Here is a 24,376-nt window from a genome sequence, read left to right as displayed (position 1 = left end):
CAGGGTTGTTCAAATGAAACTGTTCAAGACAAATCACATTTAGACACCAGTGTTATAGACTACTTTCCATTGATATGACTGTCACTTCTACCACCTTTGCCATGAGACTTGGGACTGAAATCCTGCTTGAAAGAGACTGAACCCCAACCACACATGCATGGACCACGGTGTCTGGAGGGGTGGAGTAGAAGCTCTTGAGGCTCCATGACTTCTGTTTTTCCAGGGAGGCACAGACAGGTCAAGATCCAAGAGACTGGACATGGACCACATGTGGTCTGAAGATGAGAGAAAGGAAGATTCTGTAGAATTCAGATATTAGCAGAAAACCCAATAAACTTCTGCCAAAACCTCTAATGTGTTTTAACTTCTCTTGGTCTTCCAGGGCCAAAGAACAGCTCTGCCATAGGAACACAACCCCCTTCCCTATGACCACTCTCCATATGTGAGCCCAACGAGTATACAAAGACCTCTGCAGATGTGAGCAGAGAGAAGGGCCACTGCAAGGTCCCAGCTGCAGCAGTGCCAAACACATCATAGAGAGAGCTTCTCCTACAGATCCAGCACCAAACCATCATATCCAGAAATTCACATGCTTAGGAGTTTTAAGAAGTAACAATGGGTTAATTATTGACTCACCAAAGCTATTTTTAAACCACTGCTGTGACAGAAGAACTGCAGAAGCTGTTACAGCATCAGCTCCCCTGGACTGATGGTCCCACTCAGTCCCCACCATGCGATCTGGACCATCGGCTGGCTTAAAGTCCTCAAAAGAAAAACATGCTGAATTCCCCAGCATTTGAATCACTTAAGCATTTGCCAAGAATGGGCCTCCCTTGTTACAGTTTCATAATTCTTCAATCCTTTCAGACTAACTCAGACACCATTTGGGTAATAATTAACCATTCCCAGCTCAGTGTCTGCTCAGTTGAGCTCTGCATGTTCAAGCTTGGCATACAAGACCTTCAAAATTAACAGCATTGCAAAGCTTATTTCTGTTAATTATGCTATTTTGGAAGGAGAAGAGGAAGGAAAGCAATTTCCAGAGACTAGTGGGGGTTTTCTTCTTACCCTTCCCCCCCCAGCATCCTCCAGGAGAAGGCACTTCATCCTCATCATATATCTTCCCCAGAAATGGGTTGTGGTTTAAATTCTGCATCCCAAAAGCAAACACAGCAGCATGTCAGACATCCCTGCTGCCACGGGAGGAGGCACAGCGCATGCTCTGCACAAAGCCCTTCAGATGGTGGTGTTTAACTGCAGCCAGGGTTTCCGTTAGCTCCTCAGAGCAGTTTGTACCACCTACCCGTAAAGCCTCCTGCCCCAAATGCCATCCCACTGCATGGCACCACGACCTGACTCAGACCAGTGCTGAGATAGAGAGCATCATCCAGCTGAAAAAACACAACCCAAGCTGGAAGATGACAGAAGGCATGGGTGTTGGATGGAAGAGACAATGAGGGACAAGGTGCAGAATCTTCTCTCTCCAAAACCCACCACCAGGCTGCAAGGGATGCTATGGGGACTCTTCCCTTTCTCTCCCATTGCACATGCTCTTGCCTGTGATGCCAGGCTGGAGGGCTTGCTCTGGGGACAGAGCCAGGCTGTGACCTCCTGCCACTGCAACTGAGTGACACAAACACACAATCCTCACTGCGGTCACACAGGCAGGACATCAAAAAATGTTTTGTGGCCATTTCATTTGGTTCCTGCCCCACCGTGGGTCCCCAGTGCAGAGGCATTGGGGACTGAGCAAGTGCCAATGTCTCCTGCACCACTATCACATATTACACAGCAGCAGCCAATGCCAACCCCACCCTGGCCATGCTGGGAAGCAGGCAACAGGTCAGAGATGCTTTCAATTTATTATTTGAAAAAAAAAAATCAATAAAGACATTTCTGGGAGTCTTTTATATGGACAGAATAATCCCAATTCCTCTTTCCCCACAGGAACTGTGGAGCACCCAGACAGTCCCATCACAATATGCCACAGGGCCATCTGCTTGCCACCCAACTCAAATTGGCAGCTGGAGGGTGCTGAGGTTGCCTGCACCCCCAGGGCTGTCCCACACCAGGGAGTTGTGGAGGGAAGGAGCTGGGAAGCACCAACACGCAGATGAGGAACCTCTGAGCAAACACTTGGCAGCAGTTGTAAAGCAATAGGGAAACCACTAGCTCCGAGGATCCTTTATCAGGACCACAGGCTGAGAGCAGGAGATGCCACTGGTCCATGGGCCCTGGCAGCAGACAGTCTGGCATCCCTGGGACCAATTCCCACTGCCAGCACTAACCCCTTCCCACAGATGCGATCATGCCAAACACAATCCCATAAACAGCATCCAGATGTGATTTGGGAGGCTAAATAATAGTTCTTGATCTTCTGACAATAGTGCCCAGAAGGATTTGGAAAACTGACAAAAAGCTTTGAAGTTTTATGGAATGCGCTAGGACTTCTACAGTGACAGGTCCATCATCCCTGTCCCACCCAGCTAAGGGGCTGAGCACCCTTCCCACACCCAGAGGTGCTGCTGTGTCAGGAAATAAAAGCCTAAAATGTGCAGGTCTTGCGCTGTGTGTTCAGGAATTGGGAAGCTTGGATGCTGCTCTGCTGTTTATCTCTGTCTCAGGGATCTAGAAATCACAGTGATGTCCCAAGTGCAGTCTTCCTTGGGTAAGACTTCCTCTGTTTCCTGGTCCAGGCTGTAAATACTGTAGGAAAAATTATGCCCAGAAAAATATTGGTAGCTCTAAGCCTGGTCCGACAGCAAGTGGAAAGCAAGAGGCAGGAAAAACAGCAGAGGAGCACGTCTCAAAACTAGAGCATAGCTGATGGGGTTTATTTTTTAACCCAGTTTCCTAAGGAAACATGGGAGAAAACCACCTTGTCTGTCCATCCCCACAGTTTTTGAACCATGTATTTGATTTTAGCCAAACCTGTATGAGGATGAGCAATCACAGAAGACATTTCACAGGGTCTGGCATGCTATCTCACATGCCCCTTCCTGTCCCTGTGCAGGAAAATGCTGTAGCAAAACCAAAATACTTAATAAGGAGCCTCCACAAGCGGGATGCATTTTACAGCCCCCTCCCAGACTTCCCTCATGCACACCCCAGGTTTCACCTCACTTCTCAGAGGTTTGTTTTCAGCTTTGTCCCCCAAACCCTGCATCCCCCCAAGCCAGGGCCGGAGGGCAGCTGCAAGAGTCACATTTCCCTAAGAAATTCCGGGAAAGGCACTCCTGCTTTTAACGAGACGATTTTTTTTTTTCCCTGCCGACATCCATAGCCAAGCTAATAAAAATGGAAAGCAATAAGAAATTCCAGCAGAAGGGAGGCATGGGGGAGGAGGAAAGGGAAGATACCGCTCATTTGAACCTATCCTAAATAGGAGAAGATAATTAGCCACATATATCCCAGAAAGAATAGCAACAGTATATGCAATTATTGGGAATGCACACTTTAAGAGCATTTGCCAAAAATGCCTGCTTTTATTAAAAAGGAATGGTTTCACAAAGGCCCAACTGTAAGAAAGGTTGTAATTTGCCCAAATAAAACTTAATTTGATCCATGAAATAGCTGTGGTTTATTGTGTAATATATGTGCTATGTGTTTTAATTTAATAGAATCCAATATAATTGTAAGCCAGTCGAGTTTCAGAGCAATTTTGGGTTGTTCCCACAGTGTATATAGTACAGATGCTACTTTGTGCATCGCACCAGCACATACATAAATCAGGAATATAGAAAGGATTATCCACAAAGCAGCAAGCAATGCTTCATCGCACACCAAATGGAAAATAAGACCTTTGAGGAAAGCAAAAGAACTTATTTACAGGAAATAACTCTGGATGCTCCGCAGTTAACCACTGCACCTCAGACTCCTGGACCCAGTCTTGAAGTGCCAGCACTGGGAGAGTGGCTGCAGGGACCAGTCCCGGGATGCCACCCAGCACCAAGTGATGCTACGGACCCCATTGCAATGCCACATTACTCCCAGCACACCTCCCTTCCCGGGGGCTTGCCAGATTCAGCAACCTAGTCCACCTCAAGTGAGGTGAAATAGAGATGAATCTTTATTTTTGCTTTCTAGGAAAGCTGCGGTCCATGTTGGTCATCCATCAGACCAGATCCAAGTTCACCCGCGAGGCTCCTGCTTCCAAATAGCTTGGACAAGGGACAGGAGGGACATGATGGGGTGAAAGCACCAGGATCTCTCCATCCCCCAGCACAGCTCTGCAGCCACCCTACACCCAGCTTCTCAGAAAACTGAGCTTAAAAACCAGCCAGGGCAACTAAGCAGCAGTGGATTTGCCACCAGCCCCACTCAAATTCAACAGTTCAAATGCTAAGGCACTGGACAGCACCAGCAGCAGTTTTGCACAGCCTAATCCTCACAGCTGGTTCCCTCCATGGGGCCATTTACCTGGATGAGACATTTGATTTTTGGTCCTGGCATTTGTCAGAAAAAACCCACTCTGGCTCCTGAGGCTCATTTCACACCCCTCAGCAGCACCAGGAGAGCAGCAGCTCCGACCACACAGCTGCTTCATCCTCTGACCCAGGACCACACCATGTCCTGGGCAGCTGTTAAAGCTCTTCCTCCACTTCAATCTGAGCCACTAGCTTGAAGCTACACAGAGCTACACCACCAGAGCAGGCAGAAAGCCTGAGCGTATAGGACCTATTGAAGTTTTGGGAAGTGCAGGTACATGTACCAGCACTGCAACTCTGTTGCTCTGTTAAAAACATCAATTCACATCCCAAACAAAGAGTTGGGAGATATTCCACTACTTACAAAGACCATTAAGCCAAGCAGCATCATACCCCGACATAAACCTCCAGCTCTTTCCTCTGCACCAACAGTGATTTTTTTTTTTCCTTTTCTCTTTCCTTGCTAGCTCATGCACAGGAGGCAATATTCAGCTTTTAATTTTGCACTGAATAAGTCCCCCACACTTTTACTGCAGAGATAAAATCGTGACAAGCAGGATTATGGTCTAAAGACTGACAGACCCTGTAGAACTGTGGCAAAACCTGTGCCGCAGAAAGATCTTAGCCTCTCTTCTTAAAAAGAGCTGAGCATAGTTCCTTTCAGCATTCATTTCTTTTCCATTCTGGCTAGTAAAAGGTATTTCTCAGTCATACTAGCAATGAACATCAAGGACAGGGATGATGAATGTCTTCTTGCAGGAGGAGCAGCAGCCTCTGGAACCTACCAGCAGCAATTGGCTGCTTCTCATCCGCCTATTGGACAGTTTTAAAATGCAGTATTACTCAAATTAAGAGGATCTTGTCAAATAAACACACTCCACAAATCAAAGCCCATTATAACTAGCCCAGTACTACAAGAATTACTAATTCAGGATTTCCACTTGAGTAGACTTTGGGTGTATTTGGCACAGGGAATGCCAGAAACAAACTGCAGCCTTCAAGCTCCTGGTTGAACGCATACCACCACAAGGAACCAGCCAATGCTCCTCTGTCAATGCTTTGGCACTCACAGATAAAGGTATCCAGCCAGTTTCACTGCCTGAGTAATACCTTAGAACATCTCCATGTCCCACCACCTCCGCCGATGATCCATAAAGCAGCCAGGGTGAGTCAGACCATTCATCTCAGGCTCTTCTGCAGGATCAAGATCTGACTCCTCATTGACAAGGAAATTTGAGGGCTGTGGTCTGGGGAAGCTCCACCTGAAAAGGAGTCACTGCCTTGGAGGGGCAAGACTCACCAGCTTAAGATCAGCTGAGGCACCAAACCCATGCAACACCCCTATCCTACAACAAAACCACCACCTCTCCAGACAAATAACTGTTGAATTGGAGCAAACTCCAAGATCAGTGCATTGCTGAAGCCCTTCAGCGCAGGTGGGAAGGTGTGTTTGCTCAGGGATTTGCTGCCCAGGGGTCTCCTATGACCACGCAGGGCTGGGGGTACTACGGGGATCCTGCCGTGCTCCTGAGTGGTAGCACACCCAGCTCCTTTGGCTCAGTTTGACCCCCTGTAACACCATAATGGGCATCCCAGCACACTACAAACAAACAAAAACTGCCCTGCTGCACTGCCCAACATATCCCCCTGCTCTGCCCCCCCCCCCCCCCCCAAAAAAAGGCACTCAGTGATAACATAGCCACATGCATGACCCAACAACCTTCCCAAGACAAAGCAAAACCAGCTCCAGCTCAAAAGCCATCACACAAAACCTCACAGCACCCCAATATCAGGGCTCCCAGAGCAGCATCAAGAGCTCAGTCCAAGCACAGCCCAGGTGGAAAGACTCCAGCACCCTCCTGCCAACGGACTGCTTTCATTTCTGCCATTAAAATGGCACCACCCCATATGGACCTTGAAAGAATGAGAATAGAGAACATGCCACTTACCTCTGGTGGTGGGAGACCATGACTGTTCCAGGACAGAGAAAACCACATCCAGAAGACACAGGAAACTCCCCAAAAGGTAAAGGATTGTGCCATCCTGATTTTATAGGGGCTGGGGCAGATGAGCAAACACCCACAGCTGTGGGTGTAGGCACATGAGAGACCCATTGGGTCATTAGCAAAACCCAACGATGCCCAGCTGCTCTGGCAAACCCTGGCAGGGAAATAATTGTTCTTCCCTGCTGTAAGCACGCTCCCTCCACAGCCACCCCGAGGGCTGCTCCAAGTGCCAACTTAGTCACCCAGCAGCCCCCAGGTTCAAGCCTAGTGTGGGGGATCGCATGGGGGAGGCTTCAGCTGAGCTTTGCGAGGGTCCAGCGTGGATCTCAATGGCTTAGAAGTCCTAAAGCATCTTTAAAGGGTCCCAAGTTTGAATGATTACAGGAAGGTATTAAAGGGAAGAAATGGGACAGAAAAGAATACTTGATGTCTTATTGCACTGCCTCGCCATAAAATCCTTTTTTATTCCCTTTAAAGCCTTGCTGTCAAGTGAAATAAAACTCCAGATTTATTCCTGGGGAAGTGCATGAGGAGTAAAAAAAGAAAAATTAAACACAACCAGTGGATTGCACAAGGGAAACCCCAAAGTTAACCCTCAAATTTCAACCCACAAAAATGCTTTTGCTGATGCAAACCCAGAACACAGCTGAAAGGCACCCGACCAGCCCAGCCACACTGCAAATACAAAGAGTTAAGTCAGGGAAAATTGATGGCATGTGAATGACAGGCTTCTGTATGCACTGCGACGAGGTCTTTTGTGGGTGGTATAAAAACAAACAACAGTGTCCATTCTTGGTGCTATTTTGTCCAAAATATGGAAGAAGCCAGTAGGAAGTGAAAAATGAGGGCACTGCTGCAACCGTGAGTGCATGTGAGGAGGAGGACAGGGAGTAAGGCAGCAGCCAGCTTGGCATGTGAATGCAAAACCTTCTGGGTGGTGCTGGGAAGTGCCGTGAAAGAGAAAAGGAAACAGGGAGAAGCAACTCAGCTTTTGGCTGGTTCTTCCCAGTTAAAATGAGGACAGTATTAACAAAAACCTCTTAAAAAATCCCCCAAACATAAAAACGGCCTCTTGACCAACCGCATGAAAGTGATACAGCAAGTGATGTAGGTGGTACAGCAGGACACACCAAATCTAAGCCAAAGGGGATAAAAAAAAACCCTGCAAAGCTCTTGAAAGCTGGCTTTAAACGAGTGACATGTTTTGACACCATTCTCTGACAACAATGGCTGTAACACAAACAAAAATTAATGATGTCAAGTATTAATACTGATGCTGCATGAACTCAACCAATGTGGTCCCAATTAAATATCAAGTATGGTTATAATTTGAAAAATGACTGTGGAAATGTCATTGCAACATTCCCTGCTCACGTCTCTCCCCAACATCCACCCCAGGTCTGTGTGTTTCCCTGGTGGGATGCGGTTCGCTCCCTGGAGGGACATGGTCCTCACCTTCCTCATGCTTGTGGCTGCTGTAGAAACACCAATCCATCTGCTGAAATGCCTGACCCTGACATGTATTAGGAGGGCTTTTTAATAATAAGTTTACATCCTATTTTACTCTGTCTCTGAGTTTTGAGCCGTGGAGGAGGTCTCATTGCATGTTTTTTTCTGCAAATATGAGGACTACAAAAACATCATTCTGTAACATTGAAAGCTGAGGTGCTTCTGCAGTCACCAGACTCCAGAGGCTGGGACTTTTTGAAAATCAGATGTATAGGGATTTGTAATACAAGTCAAAGACTTGGCAACACTAGTCACTGGCAATAACTAATTACTAACCAAGCGAAGCCAGACAGCGTCCAACCTGCTCATGCAAGTGCATGGGTGCTACAGTGCTGACAGTAATGAAGCTCACACAGAAGTCAGCAAAGTGCCTGATTTTATCCAGGATTTCCAGAGAGAGTAAATCAGCCAAGACAAGCTCATTTGACCAGGACTTCTTTTGGCTGTGACTGCTCCTCAGAGCAAATATATTCTCCCAAACAATTCTGTATCAGTTTTATTGCCTGGATGACAGACTGGGAGATCTACAAGACAAATCTGCACGCAACTCATCCAACTCACCTCCGCCTTATTTCCAGTTACTGGAGAGGTTCCCAAAATTCAGGCCATGCTACGGTCATGCCCAACTGCGGACCCACCCAACCATGATTTGTCCAAAACCACCATTTGTTTCTCAACCGTCAAACGTGTCCAGGAGATACCTGACTCACAGACAACCCCCATTCAAGGCTGATAATGCAAACTGGTCCTACTAGGCCACGGTCTATTCTGCTCTTCCCACCAGCACTGATACCCATTGATTTGCACTGATAACCATTAATTTGCACAAATACAAACATGCGCGCTCATCTTCAGGATGTCCCTATCATGTTTTGTGTTATCAGAGAGATCACAGAGCCCTGAGCAAGAACAGGTATGGGCAACTTTCCTCTCACCTTCTCTGTTTGCTCCCTGGCTCTCAAACTGACCTCACTTACCGTCCTCTTGGAGACAACTGCAGCCTTCCAGCAACCCATTTACTGTTTTTCTAAGGGTCCTGGCTGAGATGGGAGACAGCGGTCACCCCTGTGGAAACTCCCACTGACTGCAGAGCTCCCGAGCAGACACTGCTGCAGACTTCAGTCGGGGGTGGGGGGGGGGGTGGGGAGAAAAAAAGACAATTAAACCCCCCCCCATAATGCGAATACTTTATTATCAATGAGTGACTGGTATTAGCTTTTTGTCTGGGTATTAATAATATTTCAAAAAACCATACATCAAAATTAGGGCTTTCTCCTATTTTTGCTGTATAATTTTTCTTTTTAAAAAAAATCTGTATTGAAAGAATTATATAAGCCAAAGTGCATTTTCTGGTTTTTGTCCATATACACATTGCACCATACATAAATAATTACATTGTAAAAATGACTCCATAATTACAAGTATAATATATATTTTCATATAATATATAAAACTTTATATTAAATCTAGGTAGATGATATTTGGGATAGTCTGTGTCTTTTCTTTCTTTTTCCTTTTGTCAGAGGCTGACCGTTATCGATTGTTACTGAGTAAAATCTCCAGCCAACAAGGACATGACGTGATAAACTGTCTCGAGTAACACGGCCCCCAGCCTTTGGCGAAGCTAATCCGCACGCTGTTCGGGTCGTAGGGCCCGTCCGCGTAATCCAGATCGGCTGTGTGCTGCAAGAGGCAGGACTTCTCGTAGTCAAACACCTTGATGGAATAGCCTGGCATCACCTTGCGCACTATCAAAGTCCTACAGTTGGGGATGTCCAGTGTCGGGGAGTTGACGAAGATGGGATGCTCGCTGCGGTTGTAAGCCCACACACCGTCCGGTTCTTTGCTAAGTAAAATCCCGTAGCCGATTTTACTTCGAGTCCTTCTCACAGTCTCGCTCCTGTTTTCTAGGTTTAGCTGTCCGAGGCAGAAGCCGTTTCCTTGAGGTAGGTCATAAAATATACTGACAGACTGTTCGTACACTGTGTAGAGGCGGCCGACGCGCGTCCGGTGCTCCCAATAGGCCACATTACACCAATGGCTCCTCTTCACGGCATCAGGCGATGTACTGGCATCTGTGGGGGAAAGCAGAGGAAGAGTCAGGGTTTGCTGTGACCGCCTGGGAAAAGACAGGTATGGAGGGTGAGCAAATGGCTCTTCCCACCCATCGGCTTTGCTCACATGGGAACTGAACTTGTGTTCAACCCAAAGCCCGTCTTCAGCTTAAAGCTAGTGCTCAGCTCAAAGCCCATGTCCAACCCAAAGCCTTGTCTCCAACCCAAAGCTCATCTTCAATTATGTCAAATGCCACCAAGAAAGAAGGCTCAAGCAAAGGCTGGTGACCCAACGGGCCACCCACCAGTTCCCATGCAGCTCAACACCTCTTCCTCTCTCTGATTTAATATTCAATCCTGCGTCCAGCAGCTGGGATCCTGTGTACTCAAGGTATGTGCATTTCTACACCAAGAGCCAGCACGGATACTCTACCACTGCAACTCAGCCACCCCTGAGCTTGGCGGGTCCCCAAGAGCCTGCACCATTGCTGTGGTGGTGTACCCCCATCTTCAAAGGCCAACTTGTGTTGATCTGAAAGACAGGGGATGTCCATGAAGTGCTTGGATGACTGACCTGACAGTTATCTCTGCTATGTAATATTCTTGGACAGCGATGCTGATGTTCCCACGGGGAACATGAAATCTGAGGAGGCATTTCATGCCAAGGGGGAGTAGTTGCTATGAACTATACATGTCCTCCTACAAAACCATTGGAACTCTCTCCAGAACAATGAGAAATGTCTCTTCTTTCTAGGAATTACATTCAAGGAAGACAGGAGTGACGCAGGCTGCCAGAAATCTGTTTAATTTATGATGCCTCCAGAATTTATGATGCCTCCAGAAGGAAGATGGGAACTCTCAGCCCTGAAAGAGCCCCGAAGAGGGTGAATTAACCTCTTCCTCAACATCGTTCCTGCTCCTACCATACCGGTTAACAGAAAACCACCCTGGGATTTCAAGCAAGGAGCTTTGCTTCAAGCCAGCCCTGTTCCATGCCCAGCATTAAGCTCCCTGACAATATATCACGCGCCTGCAGCCTGCTGACCCCTCTGCCTTCGTGCCATCATGTCCGATTAACTTGCACGCGGGGTGATGCCATTATTTTGCTTCAGAGACCCTATTGATGCACCGGATTTCAAGCGCAACCCTACAGCCCCGTTTCTTTTCAGGCTCAAATTACCCCAGAGGGGAATGGGCTCTCCTCCCCATTAACGATTTTTGAATTAAGCGGCTTTGTTAGAGTTTAACTTGAGTTGTAACTATACAAATTTAAGGGGAGGGAGATGGGGGGAAGGGGGGGTAATTGGACAAGCAGGGAGGCAGCAGGGCCAGTGGGATGCCCTTTGCCACGGGCAATGCTCATCATCTTGCACCAACCCCTTCACCCATCACAGGTCTAAACAACCCCCAAAATGCCAGATTGGGCCCCTTCTCCCCCATCATCTGTTTAAATAATTTTTAGGACCCAGCACAGCCGCTAATAGTCCCTTTTCGGTTTGATGTGCGTTTCATCCAGAACTGGGAAGGAAACCTCGCAGCAATCAGACACTTCAACCCCACTGGGGAAAAGAAACACCATTTCCCTGCATTTATGGCAATCCTCCATAGAGGAGCGAGCCAACAGCTTCGTGCCCCCTAATACTGGTGATGTCCTGGGCCTCCTAAAGGCATGAGAAAAGCCCTGCTGAACACAACTGGGTGAGATGCGCCCCTTAAATTCAGAGTTAGTGGCTCTGCACAGCAGGGAAATGGGTGAAGACCCTTGGTCAAAGCAACAGCAGCATCCTGGAGCTGCGTGAGGCAAACCTGGGTTTCTTTCCCCCAGGGACCAGGTCCTGTCCCCCAGCTACAGCAGGGTGAGACACTCCACCATGGCCCAGTGGCACCGATGGGTCTTTCTATCTCTGTGCTTCTGAGCCACCCTCAGTGGAAACCACTCAGAGTCACTCTGTAATAAGCCCATCCTAATGCTGCACTCTGCTAACGACAAAAATCAGCAAAACCAAAGGTTTTTCCCCATTCTTACTCTTTGGCCAGTAACTGTACTTCCTTTGCCATCTCAAATGACCCTTCCGCATCCAGATCACCAGGAGTTAAATGAACAACCCAACTTGCTCCGACTTGCTAATGACTTCATCTGCAAGTACATGATGGATATGTTGTACCCAAGCATGTCATTAAATACTGACGACTGGACTTGACTCTTCCTGAAGTATCTCACGATGCCTTGCAAAGCATCAGCCACGTGAACATGAAGTTTTAGGGAAGGAAGAGAAGATTCAAATGTAATTCTGAGTTAGAAACACCCCCAGCTGCCTAGTGCCAATATGGTGCACTAAGATCTCCACCAGGAACAGAAACTATGCAGTATTTCTGCAGCAGTTGCAAAAATGACATTAACCAAGGTTATGGCATTAACACAAATCTGACCCAAACAGTCTTATCTAATTGAACATTACTGAGGCAAGACCATCTTTAGCTACATCTGTACAAAGCCCTGAAATCAACAACTTGGCAAGGACAAAAATCTTTTGACCTGCTCCAGTAACATCCCCTGGTCTACCACCATGCAGATCATCAGTGCATTTTGCTCTTTAAAATGCACTATGGCAAATTGTTCCAGATTTTCTTTTACGAGGTGAAACAAGATGTAGTTCATAAATGACACAACAGCAGAAAAAGAAGAGGTACTGAGCAACTGAGCTTCATCTGCAGGTACATCTTCCACAGCATCCAGTTTCTACAATCATCTTTCCCCTGGGACATCATACAGTTGAGATGCTCTCAGTGCCTTTCCAAAACTCTTCTCAAATGCTAAATTTTGCTGCTGCCCCACTCGAGTGATGCTGGGGGGCTACAGACAAGCTCAGAGCTTTTCATCTGCCAGGGCCGGAGGCTGGTAGCGATTACCGAGCTCTGCATCTGTTTAACCTCCCCACCTCCACAAAGCCCTGCATGCCCATTAGGCAAGTTGGTTTTGTTATTACATTTTTTAGGAACTACCACTCGGCCCCCGAATTTCCCATACAGACTAAGAATTGGACAACTTAAAAACTAAAGTTTCCTCATCAGCTGAATTAATTAGGGGAACAGTCAGCAATAAACATTTAAATAGGTGTTTCCCATGGTTTATTGCAAATTAACATACCTAGTGGGGAAAAGCAAAGCAGGAAGAAACCAGTGTCTATTCTACAAGAACATCTTGCTGTAGGTGCCACCATCCCTGCTGCCATCTCTGCTTTCCAGGAACTGGCAAGTATTTTGGCAAAATCATCTATCTATATGCATACTGAAAACAGGGGAAGGTTTTTTTTACACCTCCTGCTTTCGTGCATCTGAAATAGCCTTCTTAAAATCACTTCCATGCAATTTATGGCATGAGCTTCAGTCCATCCATATGTGCACACATCTCGGGGGGTGAAATCCCTCCTGCCAATGAGCTTCTCATCTCTGTCACTCCGTCACAGCTCCTGCGCGACACTGCCAGCTCTGCCAGCTCGAAGCACTCCTGGAGATGTCCTGTGCTCCTTCAAATGGGCGAGGATATGAGTTTTAGGTAACTGCACATCAAGCAGCTAAAAGTTTCCTTTCCACCCCACCTTTCCTGGCCAGGCGCGAAGAAAAGGCTTTCAAAGCCATGCACCAACTGCAAAAGCAACCTGCCTGTGGCCCCCAGGCAAACAGAACACTCCCAAAGGAGATGGTTAAAGGGGACATCTGAAAAGCCTCTGCCTCCGGATTCCAGCAGGGTCCCTCTTCTCCCCCAGTCCCATCCATCGCCACCCTTGCCGGCTGCCCCACTCCCCATGCCGTGGTGGGTTCCTTTGCCTCCTTTTATCTCCCAGTGCACTCAACCAAATCCTGAAAAGATGAACTCATCTCGCAGCCCTGACATAAAGCAAGCACTTTAGCAAGCCCCTAATACAAGGGGGCCTGCGCTGTGTCTTATCCCCTGCCAAGTATTAGTTTCGCCTCCAGCTATTAGCCACTACCACTCAGCAGACAGCAGGGGCGGCCGGCAGAAAAGCATGTCCTCTGCCTTTTAAATAAATATTCCATTTTTTCCTCCTCTTTTTCCACGCTGCCCTTTATGCGCAGACAAGAAAATCCACTTTTTTTCCCTTTCTGCTGGAACAGAGGCAGGCTTGTTAGCTTTTTTTTGAAGAAAGAAAAATATTTTAGTCCTGCAGTGCCTCCCTCGATGGTATACCACGCGTTTTTAACAACTATCATTGTAGGCAGCTACAACTTCTAACAGCTACATTTAGGCTGGCGTCAGGGCTATCTCTTCCATCAAAGCCACCTTTATCGATCAGATAGACAGGCTGAAACTCTGGCTCTTGTTTACTCGTTCCTCCGAGTTGCCATTTCCTCCGTTGCACCAATGCCTTGCAGCAGACACATCCAAAAGGAAATTCAAACAATTTAAGATAAAAAAACAAGATAGGAAGCAAGATGGAGAATCAAAACCAGAACTTAATGGGAAAAGTTTCTTGCATGGTTCAGGCAAAAGGAATCTGGGTACAGGCATAAATGCAAAGAGCAAATACTGTAAATCCTCATGGCGTTAGCAGCACTGCTGCTTTTGCCCCCTGCAGGGTGTGGAGGTAAAGAAAATAACTTGAGGTTTTAGATTATTTGTGATATGACAGTGTTTTGTGCCAGTAAAGTTCAAAGCAGTGCATTAAAAGAGAAAAGAAAGATGCTTTTTTCCAAAACAAAATGCCGCACAGTCCTACTGCTTGATGTTGCACTTAAAAGCAGGATGGAAAACACGGGCAGATCACAAAACACATGAAATCTCTCTGATTCATGCTTCGGCTCTTCTGAAGCCACCAAACCTCTTCTCAGCAGGTCAAATGGCCCCCACAATATATGTCTGCAAGTAAGATCTTGCTGCGTAAGGAAACAGGGGTGAGAAGGGAAGTTTGCTGCAGTGCTTTGAGGATTATTCCCATTTTTGCACGGACTCCTGAGGAAACAGTCAGAAGTGGCACCATGTTGTTTTTCCAAGCAGAGCCCCGCATGAGGAACGGGTGATGCCAACCCCTCCTTCCCCATCTAAACCCAAACCACGCTCATGGGTTTTCAAAACACATTTAAGAGGTGCCCACAGGGAAGACCATGCATGTAAAAAAAAAAAAAAAAAAAAAAAAATGACTGCACTCTCCAAATGTGATGGGGACTCGAATACAAATCTATGCACCTGAAGAGATGAAGTGGGATATTCAAAAGTGTCCCCACAACTCAGCCCACATGCCATTTTCATGTCCCACCCTCCCGTACTCCTGTGTCACGGGGCAGCCTAATGCTCCTCTGGCCGTGGAGCTCAGTTACATCCTTTCTCAACAGCCAATGTCTTTCCATTCAGTTTTATTCCACTTTAGACACTATTAGATACATGCTCAGCCTTTTTTCTCCCCTCTGACGTAGCACAGATGCATGCTTATACTACCCAACACACAGGAGCGTGGAAGCAGGATGGTTATAGCCATACACAGGTCACTGTGAACAAGGTCCAGATAAAAAGCCCGACACAAAGAACATGCACATTTCCCCCAAATCTTTTAACAGTTCACCAGGGAGCCATTGGTTAAAATAATCCCCCACTAATACCCTTAGAAACAAGCGCCAGGGTAAAGAAGGGGTTAAAACTTTCCACAGCAGAAATGGAATTTTTATGGCCCTGGAAAAAAAAAAATTAATTGTCAATCTGCCCCAGCAAAGCTCACAACCATTTTCTTAAGCCAATATACTTAAAATACCTCTGCCTTACAAGTTTCAGCTGGAATGCATCACTGCAGCCCCCCAGAGTCCCTGTGCTGCAACCAGCACCATGGCATCTATGCCCGGCACGAGACCCTGCCCGTTCGGCTGGGGAAAAAGCTGAGCATTGTGCTGTGCTCCCCTGTGCAGGCGCCCTGGGGATGCAGGGCCACAAACCAGCCACCATCCATCTGTCCATCCTCATTGGGAGTGGTGCAGTGGGACTTTGAAGGCACCTTCCCACCCTTGGAGGAGCTACAGCTCTTGGTGAGCCACATCTTGGCCAGCAGCCGCTTCGCCAGCCCATGGGAGCGCTCCAACGTTGACTCCACTATATATATGTAAGGCAATATCCCAAGCCCACCAGCAAACAAACGCTGGGCAGGACCTGGGCTGCCATCCTGCGGTGGTCCTGGGGACACCAGAGGAGCAGAGGCAGCAGAAGGTCCTCCATGCAAAAGTCAGGGAAAGCCCTGATGAGGACAAGGACAGTTTGGTCCCCTTTTCTAATTATTTCTTGGTTTCTCCGATGAAGCAAGCAGCTGTGTGTTATGGCAGGACAACAGGCTCATGCAAGGAGATGGCAGTTGGGTGCAAGCAGGAGGCTGGACAGCCCCAGGCTTCTTCCTGGACCTCTTCCCTAAGGCTCAGAATCAATTCAGGATCCTTTAATGTCCCAGCTTTCACCAAGACAAACTTGCTCCCTGATTCATAGAGGCCCTGAAAAGCTGTCACCAGCTCCCCAGCTGATGACCGAGGTCAGCCATAGGGACAGCAGTCTAGACCTTCCCCCCATGCTGCAGAGCATCAAACTCTCCCAGACTTCAGTTTTGCTCTGCTGAGAGACATAAAGATTCAGCCCAGCCCATACCTCAATTACAAAATAAGAGTGTGATTTCGTATTACAATTAATCTAGTGTCACTGCTGTTGTGGTGGGGTCCCAACTCCTCCAACCCCAGCACAGCTCCTGGCACATTCCTCACATTGGATGTGCCTGTCATGTCGTCCAGCCATGGAGACCAGTTCAGCTCACTCATCCAGCAAAAACCAATACCAAAGAAAGCACCACAGACAGCTGAAAGGAGCCCTCGCTGCCACCATACCCACCATGGAGGAGGCATCTTCCTCTTCCTCCTCCTCCAGGCTTTACCTTGGAGAGCAGTGCTCTGGTGCTCCCCAGCCTCCTCCGTGAGCCGATTTAATTTGTTAACCCAGTAGATTATTAACCCAGAAGAACATTTGCACTGGGTTAATTAATTAAATTAGTTCAAAAAAGGGTCTGACGGGCAACAGAGCCAGTAGAAGAGGCGCGTGGAGAGGCCTGGGGGGACAGGGGGACATTTCCATGGTAGCCCAAGAAACAAAAGCAACACAGGACAGGAGCCAATGCCAAGAATTAGGATGAAAACAATTTTCTCTGCATAAAAGAAACCACTCAGCAAAATCATCAGCTCATGCTAATTTTTTTATATCCTTCAAAGAAAAACACATGCCATCTTTAGTTCTGCCTGGAAATTTGTAAGTCATCATCAGTTAGCTTCTTTTAAAGCTAAATTCAAGGAGTTTGTTTCTAACATACCTTCTCTAGCCATTAAATACACAGTCTAGAACATGATTTTTAAGGTATTTTAGTAGGGTTTTTTTCCAGCTCCCCTACATGGTTTACAAAGGTCTTTTCAGCCAAGGGTGAAAAGTCCTAGAAAATAAGAAAACTGGAAAAGCCCAACTCAGGTATTTTTCACTGATGTTTTTATGTGTTACTTCTAAAGGCCAATGTTTTCAGAGATTTAGGCGATTTTTTTTTTTTTTTTTTTTTTTGAGTTGAACAGTCTCCATATAATCTCAGCTTCCCTTGCTCACAGCTTTCGCAGGCACATTCATCACTTTTAAGTTCCTGGGCTGTGCACGTAACCGCTTTATACCTGGCATGTAAAAGTTAACACAACAATGTAAATACATCTTCAAAAGGAGCCCAAAACGTAATCACCTACATTGGCTGCCAATTACGAAAGCACCAGACCTGTCATCAACCAGAATTTGGCTGAGACTTCTCCACTGTTGGAAACCAGCCCTGAGTAGGTCCAAGCCTGGCAAAATCCCGGGGTCATGCTTGGCACCTCCGTGAGCATCTGTAGCATCCCTGCTGCCCAGCCATCGGTGCCCCAACCAGCCAAAAAAACGGGGAGAGAAACGAGCTGGTGAAAGACATGGGGGATAAGGTGGGGGGAAGGTCTCCGCTAAGTGGTTTGCTGTAAAATTGGGAGGTTTGCTGAAAATCTTCCGAGCATCGTCTAGTTGAGGTTGGTTTTCTTCTCTGCCTCCTGCTGCCAGCTGGGCAAGGCACCGACAACGACAACGCTTAGAGGGGAGAAGGCTCATTCCCCGAGTGCCCTCTGCAGGGCAGGACTGCGAGGGTGGGGGATGCTGGGACAAAAAAATGAGGGGGGGGGGGGGGAATCCCTTTCTTTTTCCTTTTTAGGTTGAGAACTCGCACGTTTTCCGCTCCTCCAAACAACTGTGTAGGCAATCCCTTTATTTTTTTTCCCTGAGCCTGAAAAACGTTGAGAATCCAGGAGAAATCACCCCATAAATCACCCGACGGCAGATTTCCCTTTTTAGCTGCTGCCGCAATGTCCAACGCTCCCCCTTCCCCACGCCGCTCCTGCCTGGCGCTGCGCCAGCCCTCGCTATTAATTAATCCAGGGGCCACCTCCTACAATCCTGGCTACGCCAACCGCATCCGACTTGGGCTGGGCTGGTGGGCAGAAGTTGGGCCAGCCAAATCCCACGGGACCTCCTGAGGTCTCTTCTGCCTTTCAAACCCCTTTCGGCTTTGCGGAGCAATTTTAGGTGCTCTTAGAAATCCTGACTGATGCCCTCGGGGAGGGAAATAATCTGTTCAATGACCAGAGCTGCGGCAAATCGGAGCATCCCGCAGTGGAGCAGAGACTCTGCAAAATGGTATGAATAAATAATAATAGTTTTCGCTCATAGAGGTAGTTTCGGCTGAGCGCTTCAAAGCATTTTAAAAGCAGAAACTAATTAGTAGGTCCCTCTGAAGAGAAACAGGAATAACACCACTTTCCACCTCCATCACGCCTCTTGGGCAGAGCACGTTGGGTGCCGGACTTGGCTCCCGGCTGAGCCTGGGAATCACCTTACCAGAGGGTGGTGGTTCAGAGGTGCAAGGCTTGGGCTGTAACCGAATCAAAGCCCTGCCTGGTTCACACCGGCCATTAAATGAAGGGGTTTCTGCCGCGGTGAAGGGGGTACTGAGGTGACGGAGCTATTTTAAGAAGCCAGATGCCAAGTTGGTGAGAACGTCACTGAGGCGGCTGCAGAGATGCCCCAGGAGATGGTCAAGCCTCCCCACCTCCCGCTGCCATGCTTGCTGAGAGCACTGGAGCATCCCCAGCAGCAGCACGACCACTAACCCAGCACAGGATGCCTGACACAGACACCTCCTCCAGAGAAAAGCAGCAGATTAAAAAAAAAAAAAAAAGGCCCTTTTTCCCTCCGGTTGTTAGATAATCAAAGGGCACTGAGCTCCTCCGGACAAAGAGGGCTGTCCTGCAAAGGCCACACAGCCAGGCAGCACACTGTCACCTACTCACACCGCTCTCAGCACAGCCCCAACCCCAAGTTACAGCTCAGCTCCCTCAGTTAACAAACAAAATTTGCCTTTTCCAGAAAGCAAATGCTCAGCTGGTCCCCCATGCAAGGACGCTTCAGATGTCCCAGGCTGGTCATGCAAAACCCGCTCCCCAAAACGCCAGCAAAGCTGGAAACTTTGGGCTTAAGAGCTCACACAGGACATGGGAAATTAAGCAGGCTGCGACTGCAGCAGCTTTGTCACGCTTTTCTATTTTTACTAACCAGAAAATGAACGAAGATGCTTCCCTGGGAGGAAAATCAAAGCAGTACCAAATCAAACGTCACCATCGGATGTATTTTGAGAGCCTGCAATTGCACTCCAGCCTGAGCTGTTCCCTCCCGAGCAAGACCAAAGCCAGGCTCGCCCTGCTATCACACCTCTATCAGATTTACTCCTGAGAACAAGCCGCGGGGTTTCAGAGCGGAGGCAGACGACGTGAGAAGCAGCGAGCAGGATGAAGAAACACAAGGCCACCCTGATTTCTCTGAAGTGAGGATGCCATGCAGCCACAAGCAGCATCCTCGAGAGAAGACTGAGGCACCGGAGACAGATGTTTGTCGGCTTGATGCCAAGACCACTGCAAATATCAAGGACTGTGAAAGCTTTAGGAAACTATCACTGACCTGGAAAACAAGCTGTGACGGAGGAGTGCCAGGCTGGGGAGGCTCCCCGGAGGCCACAAGCAGGAGCCCATCAAATGTTTTTCTCCATACGGGCTGGGAATGAGCCGATTTGCTCCTCCCTGGCTGGCTGAGTGCAGAGTCCAGCCCCGGGCAGCCATGAGACCCCAGTCAGGGACCTCTGGGAGAACAAAAATCTTGGGCTTTCATCCCAAGCCCCTGTCGGTACCCAGACTGGTTGAGGGTTTCCCATCGCAACCCATCCTCTACCCCGCAAAAGGGCTCCAGCGGATGCCTCCCCTTGCCTGATAATTCTCCCCCAGCATCCTTAAAAAAGGCTTTTTTTCCCAGCACGGTATCAGTGCCCTCACATATATGGGAAGCAGACAGGGGTTGAGAGCGAAATGGAAATTCAGGCTTTGTTCTCGCTGGCCAAAGCCCAAGATCCTTCTCCTGATAAAGCTCTCCCTGAGCCTTGCTGTCTGAGCAAGCACCGCAAGACAGGGAGCCACGGCTCCACGGCTGCCACTGCATGTCACGCTGCCTGTGGCTGCATCAGGGCCTTGCTTGTGGAGGATTTGCCAAAGTTTTACAGGGAATTAAAGGATTTTGGGTGTCAGCGTGGCCTTTGCAAGGAAACAACCCCTCCGGTGTGCAAGCCAATTTGGTCACGCAGAAAGGATAAACCTGTATGGGGAGGTCTTGGGGCTCCTATCTGTTGGAGAGGAATTAAAAGCAATGGGGATGGGGTCCGTATGTGGTGTGAGCAGCCATGGGAAGGGCCCAGCGGCAGGCGGCCAGCGAGGGAGAAGCAGGTCTCGGGTCCTGCGGCGCTGCAAGGGAGCACGGGACGGCTCCTGCCCTCCTGCTCGAACACGCACACACGTCTGCACGGCCGCAGCCAGGCCGGCAGGAACGTGCAGAGGGATGCGTGCATGCGTGTGCACCCACACACGCCAGATTTTCTGATAGCTAGTTCATGTATTTATGTGTAAACATCTTCTGGTTCTATTCCAGCCCTTATTCCAAGCAAGCAGCTCGCTCCACTAACAACTGCTTGTGGCCAGCATCCACGGGCTCTTACTCCCACTTAAAGCAAAGACTAAACAATGACTTAAGCATCTCAGGATTTAAGCCCCATAGTTGATCCCTCACATTCACAGTTGAAGCAGCGAGGATGCTGCGCTGGTGGTTTCTGCTTTGCAGGAGGACCTACACCACTGTGAACACCGTGGATAATAACCCTTTGTGCCACGGTGGATGCGCAGGGAGGGGTGTCCTGGCCCTTTTTCTGTAAAATCCACAAGTCAGCAAACCAGAGGAGCAGATGTGGCACAGGACATGTGTTTCTGCTAGCCTGGGATAAGGTCACCCCAAAGACCAAAGACAGCTTGTCTTGTTTTTGTACTCCCTGGAATGGTGCTGTAAATCTATTAAAGTGCAGATAAACGGCAAGAAAATTTGTGCAAGGGATAAGCAGGGGATGGGGGATGAAAACCAATGTATTTGCACGAAATCTACAACATTCACAAGCATCACTACAGCCTGGCGAGGCAGCAACATGTGGCCCCTGAAAGTCCCTGAAAGCATCTTCACAGTCATCTCCCAGATGACAAAATTCCTAACCCTGTATTTGCCTATGGAGAGTGGAGGTGACTCATACTATATTACCTTCCCTGGCCAAGAAGTACTTGTTTTCATTTCTAAAAACCACAGTTTCTTTTAAAAAAGGAGGGAGGGAGAAATAGGAAAATACCAAAATACACGCAGAACTCCATGAGATATATCCTGTCCTGCTGCACTAAAAGGAATCCCCGATACCCCAATACTCCAGCTTCACTTGGGATGTTCAAAGAGAAAAGGATTAATGAGTTATATATAGCACGGACACAGCCTGAGATGCACTGCAGAGGCGCTGCCAGCATTAGCTCCGGGTCTCCCGATTTCCAGTAATGCTCATTCAATATAAGCCAGCTAAAATAATTTGTGGGTTATGAGCGGAGCTCAAGAAGGGTCTTCGTTCAGATTAAAAACCCTCCCACCTTTCTTGGACAAGCTCTCATCTTTCATGGGGGGCAGTTGAAATTTAAAGCTAAAAATAACCTTTTCAGGACCAGCCTATGCAGAGTTCGTGGTTGCAACTCCTCCACGAGACATTTTGGGGGGGGAATGCACAAGGTGCAGTTACAAACTCTGCAAATTAAGTACCAAAGTAAACGACCTTCCCATCGAGAGGAAAACGTGAAGGAGAGCAGGTCAGGCTCTTTGTAAATCAAGGACAGGGAGATTAACGGAGCATGTGAATGCTTCGTTATGGCTAATGAGTTCAAGACTGCACACCCTCAACGCAGCCGAGCACTGAAAGAGAAATAGCAAATTCTTCACCTCCCCTCAAGGGAAATCGGTTTTAAAAAATAAAGGCATATTGGGGGGGAAATATGCCTGGTATTATAGATTAAAAAGGCAGCCGGTCAGCAGCCTAAACCAGGCCCATTTCTCTTCTCCATTCTGTATGTATCATATACATAAAATATCCACATGGATGCGAAGAACCCCCCTGCACAAAGCCTGAAGAATAGCTGAGTGTAAAATCAGGGTCAGATATTTTGCAGAAATACCTTCACAAAGCTCCAACAAGCAACACAGTTCCCACTTCGGACAACTTTCGCTCATTACTGCAACATTTCCGACTATTTCTGATGGGGCTGTCGATGATGTGGAAGCCCCATCGTTCAGCCCCAGTATTTGCAAAGTACAAACAACCCAATGCTATCAACATTATAAACCCTGTCAAGTTCCTGCACTAGAATCCTTAAATTGTTAAAAATAGGAAAGAAACTGCACAGTTCACATATTTTATAAAGCTGGGTTAAATCAACATCTGCAAAAAATATCCCTGTTAAACGAAATAGCAGGATTTCATTAAGTAAATTGCAAGTTGGCAAAAATTCTGAAAGAAAGGGAAAAAGCCACAGCCAGCCCTGTAATTTAAACCTTATTTTAACTGTGACAGCATGACTGTGAGAGGCTGCATTTCCAAATGAAAAAATAAAATAAAGTTTAAAAAAAAAGTACCTGTTCCCCCTGTTCCCCACCTCAGTGCACCACAGTGTCTGCGGTCATTACGCTAATGAGCTCTTCCCCAGGGAGATGAAGAGGGAGCAGGACTCACTTCCAGCCCCGCATCCTCCATATCGAACCCACCAAACCTGCAAAATCCAGGATTTTCCACCACGGGAGCACCCAGACGCCTGCATGGTGGTGAAGGGTGATGGGTGACAAGGTCCATGGAGCCCTTGGAGCCAAGCGGGCTCGGGGACACCCCCGTGGGTCTGCAGCCTTGCAGTCCCAAGCCAGCACCGAGCGAGCACTTTGCCTGCAGGCCGAGCAGCCAAAAGGTGGGATTTGATGGCTGTGGGTCTGAGAAGCAGCACAGTCCAGGTGACACGTCATCACTTTCTACATTTTAAACGCATCCTGCTCCCCCGCACAAAACCAGGAGCCAGCCAGGGGCTGGTGGCACCCACCCCATCCCGTGCGGGCAGCGTGGTCCTGCACGGCTGCCCAGCGGGTCCTGGTGCCGCGGGGAGGGACGGGGGGCAGCAGTCGGGCTCCTCGCTTGAGGGTCTCAAAGAAGTCCCTGAAGGGACGGGACGTGTGTCCTGCAGCTGAGCAGGACAGTGGTGCTCACCTGCAGGGAGTTGCTTTTGAGGTTTTTCCTTTGGGACCGGTGTTTTAGGGGGGTCGTGGCAGCATGTCTGCAAACCCGGGGTGCAACACCAGCCCCAGCCCCAGAGCTTGAGGGCTAACCTCAGCCTGGAGGTGCGGCTGCCCCCGGCATCGCCCGGGGCAGGCAGGGAGCAGGCAGGGTATCGCCTGCCCTTCCAGCCAGTTTTCCAAACCTGCCGAGCGCCTTTCCCGCCTGGGGTGACTCAGATGGGCTAGGCTGGGCTGTGCGGGGCGGCTGGGCTCTTCCCACAGCGCCGGCCAAAAGCCTCTGCAGGAGCTGTCCCCGCAGGGGACAGGGGCTGCCCGGCTTTGGGGAGGGCTCCTGCTTTGGGGACACCCTGGAGGGCACTGTGCTCTGGGGCCACCTCCTCCAGGGTAACACCCAGCACTGGGCGCTTGGGGTCCAAATATATTAGCTCCAGAATTACAGGAATTATTACAATTTCCCACCCAAAAGCGCTGCTGTCCTAGGGAAATCACCTGGCAACAGCAGTCTGGGATCAGTAAAATCCTCTCATCTAGCACATACTGAATCTGTTTGCTTTGAAAATAATTGCAAAACCTCAGAACAAAACCTAAAAACAACCATGCCAATATGCGAACTTGGGA

General features: G+C 48.4%; 1 protein-coding gene across 3 annotated transcripts in view; it reads right to left on the bottom strand.

Moving 5' to 3' along the window:
* Window positions 1-9,115: 9,115 nt before the first annotated feature.
* SMAD6 (SMAD family member 6) overlaps window positions 9,116-24,376 on the bottom strand; it is a 44,944-nt gene continuing 29,683 nt past the window's right edge. For all 3 annotated transcript variants that reach the window (XM_069798629.1, XM_069798628.1, XM_069798630.1), the window contains one exon: window positions 9,116-10,017. In XM_069798629.1, the coding sequence (XP_069654730.1) occupies window positions 9,476-10,017 (542 nt within the window). In that variant the 3' untranslated portion in view covers window positions 9,116-9,475. The remainder of the gene's footprint in view (window positions 10,018-24,376) is intronic.

Source organism: Haliaeetus albicilla, chromosome 12 (assembly GCF_947461875.1).
Source record: "Haliaeetus albicilla chromosome 12, bHalAlb1.1, whole genome shotgun sequence".
NCBI classification, from domain to species: domain Eukaryota; kingdom Metazoa; phylum Chordata; class Aves; order Accipitriformes; family Accipitridae; genus Haliaeetus; species Haliaeetus albicilla.
Note: the sequence above shows the minus strand (reverse complement) of the source record. Positions and strands in the feature narration are given on the sequence as shown.